This window comes from Borostomias antarcticus, assembly GCF_949987555.1.
Source record: "Borostomias antarcticus genome assembly, chromosome: 5".
Taxonomy (NCBI): domain Eukaryota; kingdom Metazoa; phylum Chordata; class Actinopteri; order Stomiiformes; family Stomiidae; genus Borostomias; species Borostomias antarcticus.
Window position 1 is genome coordinate 33271918 of NC_140238.1, and position 6003 is coordinate 33277920.

General features: G+C 45.6%; 1 protein-coding gene across 1 annotated transcript; it reads left to right on the plus strand.

Moving 5' to 3' along the window:
* The first annotated feature begins 46 nt into the window (after positions 1-46).
* LOC311308747 (galectin-3-binding protein A-like) lies at positions 47-5300 on the plus strand. Its single transcript, XM_084437777.1, is given in 8 exon segments — positions 47-184; positions 402-499; positions 1029-1135; positions 1309-1512; positions 2534-2665; positions 3037-3319; positions 3659-4083; positions 4086-5300. Coding segments are annotated over 6 exon segments (1731 nt in total). The 5' UTR covers positions 47-184; positions 402-499; positions 1029-1050; the 3' UTR covers positions 4688-5300.
* The last annotated feature ends 703 nt before the right edge of the window (positions 5301-6003 follow it).

The window sequence follows — 6003 nt, forward strand, 5'->3', positions numbered from 1 at the left end:
GTGTGTACAAGACTATAAGAGAGGAGAAAGAGCTGACTTGAGTTAGAGAACTAATATCCACCCTTGTTCTTTTCTCCATTCATGAATGATCCTGCCTGATTTTGCCCCCAAAAAAAGAGTTTTCCCTCAAATGGATTCAGCAATTTGATGATGAGGACGGTGCTTTTGAGACTCTCCTGAACAGGTACGGTATGAGGACATTTTTCTCTTACTGTATGTGCTTCTTTTGGCAGGAGACCCTTTATAAAAAATGTATATATTTTATTAGGAGTTCACTGCTGAGTGGTGAAGAGGAAAACGAACCTACGGTTGATTTCAGATGCATGGTGACATCATCGGTGACACAGCAGTTTTATATGTACATTTGGGGCTAATGCGGATATTCTCTTGTCACCTTATAGAATTGGTACAGTTACAGCAAACACTCATCCCTGTCAGTATATAAGCAGTGTGACCCTACCGCAGTCTGAACGGTGTGACATCAGTCAGATATCAAGAGGTAAGATCGGGTGGATATGTATGTCCATGCAGAAACACTTCATTTGTAGTCTTGTTTGGTGCTGGTTTATTATTAATGTTGGGGAGGTACTACTGTCTTTTAACTGTACTCTTTTGCACAGTAATGTATGTCTTGGCACCATTGGCTCATTCAATTTCTACATTTGGCACAAAGCTTTTCATTTTCTGTTTTGAAAATGAAAATAATTCTAAAATCACAGAATTTAACTTAATTCTGCTTCAGTGTTTTCAGGATTATGATTTTTCTTTAAATTCACAAATAAAAAATATTTATGAAACTACTGAATCATTTCCAAATATATTCGACTTTAACATCGTAATTATTTCTTCAACATTCCATCGGGTAGTGATGGTGTGAAAATGTTCACATCTAGCTTTTATTAGTAACGTTATACCATAAAATCAACAGCTACATCCAATTCATTAGCGAAGTTAACTGGCTCAGCGATTCTGTTTTCTGGAACCACCCCAACAATTACCGAGTCTGCTCTTCCCTCTGTGTCTGTCAGGATCCCCGGCTGGCTGGTAGACATGCTGACTGCTGTAATCACATCCCCTGTGTGGCTTCTGCTGCTCCTGCTTCATGTCTCCGTCTCCAGAACAGGGAGTCTCTTCAGTAAGTCAGCCTGTGGCGCACTATTAATACTCTATGACACTTTCAGCTTCAAACGTTGAGATGGGTTCTACCTGTTACAGTAGTCTGTGGATTATAGCTATCTCCAGGTAGAATGTGAATATTTTGTTTGGATCACGTTGTTGGTTTTGAGGCGCCCCTCCCTGTGTTGACAGTGAGGGAAAGGGGACCCCGTGAGGGGGACGTGAGGCTGGTGGGGCGTCTGCTGCCATCAGAGGGGCGGGTGGAGGTCTACCATGACGGCCGCTGGGGGACGGTGTGTGACGATGGCTGGGACCTGGAAGAGGCCCAGGTGGTGTGTCGGCAACTGCAGTTCCCTGCTGCTAAAGCCGCCGTCTCTGGAGGGACGTATGGAGAGGGTGAGCGTTTAACCAGCCGGTCCCTTACTTACTCCGTTCAGCCAGCAGGGGGCAGTAGAGACGATCGGTTACTGTGGAACACTCGTTGAAATCGAGAGGAATATTACTTTGACCCCCTGAACGTGGTGCACTTTGACCCCTGAACGTGGTGCACTTTGACCCCTGAACGTGGTGCACTTTGACCCCTGAACGTGGTGCACTTTGACCCCTGAACGTGGTGCACTTTGACCCCTGAACGTGGTGCGTGCGTTCGCTTGTCCGCCATAGACATACAATGCCACCACCAGGGGGCGCTAGCCACAATTCATTTTTCTTCATTGCCAAGTACATTTAGCTTTGTACATAAAAAACTATGACTGGAGTCTCGGTAAAAATCTTTTCAGTAAAAGTCTATTCTACTCTGGACATAAGATAAGATATACTTTAATAACTCTGTGGGGGAAATTTGGGGTTTCAGCATTGGGAAAGTAGCAGCAGGATAGATAGATAGATAGATAGATAGATAGATAGATAGATAGATAGATAGATAGATAGATAGATAGATAGATAGATAGATAGATAGATAGATAGATAGATAGACAGATAGATAGATAGATAGATAGATAGATAGATAGATAGATAGATAGATAGATAGATATACAAGAAGAAACGCAAGCGACCCCGTTCACTTTCTAAATCCACAGAGTTCAGAGCTCGAGGTGTTCAGTAGCTCGAGGTGTTCAGTAGCTATTTTGGTGCTTAGTGTTAGGATTCTCATACAGTAGTATCGGGGCCATGTGCATTGTGGGTAGCCTACAATTCCGTATTCATGAAGAAAACATCACGTTTTTACTCGTTACCACAAAGGAACTTGCATCATGGGTGGGGGACCACATGTGTACTGTTTTATCTGTGTTCTCTGGTCAAGCATCTGGAATAGATTGAGTTCATAACATTCAAGGCATTTGATTGTTACCTGCACTTAATTCAGATAATTGTTGGTAATGCTTTGAATTGTTTATCAATGTTTTTTGTGTGCAAGGTTCTGGAATAATCTGGCTGGATGACATGGACTGCAAGGGAACAGAGAAGACCCTGTCTAGCTGCTCATTCAAAGGCTGGGCGTTAACCGACTGCTCCCACAAAGAGGATGCCGGGGTTGTTTGTGAGACAGGTGAAACCCCAGGCACCTGAAACCCCTGTCTGTCTGTCTGTCTGTCTGTCTGTCTGTCCGTCCGTCCGTCCGTCCGTCCGTCCGTCCGTCCGTCCGTCCGTCCGTCCGTCCGTCCGTCTCTGTCTGTCTGTCTGTCTGTCTGTCTGTCTGTCTGTCTGTCATTAAATCTATAGTCCCTGCTCTTATTTATCTAATTAATGTAATAAAAATATCAAATATTTAAAAGGTAATTCGTGCACAACCTAGATAAACAATTAGCTAAGTTGAAGTTATATAAAGTTATATATATCAAGTTCCTCACCCAACAATGTCCCTGACTGTGACTGCTCACCTCTGACCTCCGACCTCCGGTGCTCGTCCTGCTGTATCAGGCACCAGTGATACCACCGTCCACCTCCTGGACCACAGCCTGGGTCTGTCCGAGCTGCTGGGCCAGCTGTTTGACTCTGGGGACGGCTGTGACATGGACGTCCTGATCCGTAGTCCCACTGGGACCACGCTGGACAACGGCTCCCTGGAGGTGGAGCAGAGGAACGTCTGCGCACACCGACTGGTCCTCTCTCTCTACCCACAGTTCATCGCCACGTTCTGGTCCAGGAACTCGACCATCGAGGCGAGCCAGTCCTGCGTGGCCTACGTTACCAGCTTCATCAGGTATCTTGGAGACCGTCACGGTCTTATTTGTTGTGGGTATTAAGTAGTCATCCGATGTCTATTGCGTTATCCGCCTCTCAGAATGGCTTTTGAATTAATTTGGTGTCTTTGCACTTATCTGTATTTGCACTATTCTTATGGTTTTGTATTTATATATTTTGCTCTTTGCCCTTTATCTGTACAGCACTTTGGCTCAGCCACAGCAGTTTGTAAATGTGCTATAGATTTCTTTTGGACTTGACTTGACTTGACTTGACTTGACTTGACTTGAATTGTATTGACCTGACTTGACTTGACTTGACTTGACTTGAATTGTTATATAACTTTCCCTCTCTTCAGGTACTTTTACACGCGTCAGATAAAGGCGACCGTCTCCTCCGCCCGCTGCCTCCATCAGCTGGCCTCTGAGTTCGGTGTGGATCAGCTGAAGCAGGACACCGGCCGGCTCTTCACCGTGCTTCTCACCGAGGACGTCACCTTCCACACTCAGATGTCCCTCTACCGGTACTCTGTGGAGACCGGGGACCTGCTTCTCCAGGAGACCTGTCTCCAGTACCTGTCCTGGAACTATGTGGCTCTGACCAGCTCTCCTGTCTGGAAGGATCTCCCCGAAGACGTGCTGCTGGCCCTGCTGTCTCGCTCCGACCTGGTGGTGCCAGACGAGGCCTTCCTCCTGCAGGCGCTGGAGGGCTGGGTCGTAGAGAGGGGCGCCTCCATCGGCCCGGGGAGCCAGGCCGCCCTGCTGAGCCACGTTCGCTTTCCCATGTGGAGAAGCTCTACGATCTGCCGTTCACCTCCCAGCTCTACAAGAGCCATGAGACGCTCTACAGCAGCGGCATCCTGAGGGGATATGAACTCAACGTCTTACTCTTCGGCACGCTGAAGAAGCATGGGGGCTTCAAGACCAACATGGCTCAATACCAATCCAGGATCTACACAGCTGAGCCATGGAGCTTCACCATCAACGAAACCAGAGAAGAAATCCAAAGGAATCTGGATTATTACGGATACTCATATGAGCAGAAACATTTCCGATCGCCCGTACACAGTAGCATGATATTCCAGGGCAGCCATGTTGACTGGCTTGTAAACATCTTCATGACCCAAACCGAATGTTCAAACTACGGGGTCAAATGTGACTCGGTTCCCGCAGTCAGGCTGTCCACTCAGTCCAGCCTCGACCAATACCAGAGCAGCGTCCACTTCAGCAACAGTCTGCTCATTCTGTGCGAGGGGAAGTATGTGTCTCAGGTCCAGGACTTCAAGGAGGACCTGGCTCTGGCGCCTACTAATACTAGCCAGTCCTACCCCTGTCGCGATACGTCTGGATTCCGCATCGTGGTGAGACCAGGGTACTTGAGAGAGTAGTCAGGCTGATGTCTCCAACCCGGTATCACGGATTTTCGTTGCCGGGGATACGAATATTAATCAATTGAATCGCTCTCCACTGAACGATTTTCTTATAATTTTTATAAAACCCTGACCCTTACCCTGACCCTTACCCTGACCCTGACCCTGACCCTGACCCTGACTCTAACTCTAACCCTAACCCTAACCCTAACCCCTAACCCGTCCGGGAACCGAGGCCCGGCAGGGCAGTCGTTTTTCGGGAGGCAAGTGTTTCACCGGGCGGTTCCCCGGTAGTAATACGAAAATTGAATGTTTCTTTCAGCCCAGAGCGAAATTAGTTTCGTCCAGTCCAGAGCAACTGTTATGAAATTCGCTCTGTGTGGAGCGATTCAATACATTTTGTTTTTTCTGGAAGGAAACGTCGTGATATACGGTTGATGTCTCGAGGTTCTCACTGTGCCTCTAATCAAATGATTATGGTTCCTCACCAGTCAAGCACTTACATATTGATTATAGTTGGAAAGTATTCTTGGATATGTATCTGATACTATAAAATATCAAAATATATCTCTGTTCTCTGATCAGTGTTTAGCAGAAAAGGCATCTAAATAAAGGCATTTTTAATGCGGAATATTCTGATTGGGACATTCTGATTCTGATGTTGTTTTTCCTGTATCTGTTGCGTCTCTCGTCATGTGACTTCTTCGGTAACGATACAAAATGGACGACGACAAGGGCCGATGGTAACCATGGAACCAGCCTGAAAATGTGAGTGGTGACATCTGAGTGTCTGTGGGACCAAACTGCCCTTCTGTCTCCCCACGCACTCTCAGACCTTCCAGTTCGGTTGAGAGGGCAGAATTTAAAATTCAATAACCTTTATTTAAAGGACCATACCGGTCTAAATATGATGTGATCTCCTAAAACTAGTCACCCAACGTATATAACATTACCGCAAGCCATTTTCCGAAGTAAAGCTCACGTTAAAAGATATTTGCATTTTCACGTTTTACTTACATCAATTTTCAAAAGTCAAAAGTTGAACATGATGGCTTTAAAACATATTTTTAAATTGTTCCCTTGTTGTGCTGACAAACTCGACCCGGTTAGTTTCAAATAATTTTCAGTAGTTATTATTTTGGTTTGCGGTAATGTGATATACGTTGGGTGACTAGTTTAAGGAGATCAAATCCTATTTAGACCGGTATGTTCCTTTAAACTCGAGGGACATTGAGGTTGTCCTTATTTACAGTGACGACAAGTAAGAAAAAGTGCAGAGATAAAATAAGAATGACAATAATAAGACAATAATACACTAAAAGCAAAACATAAAA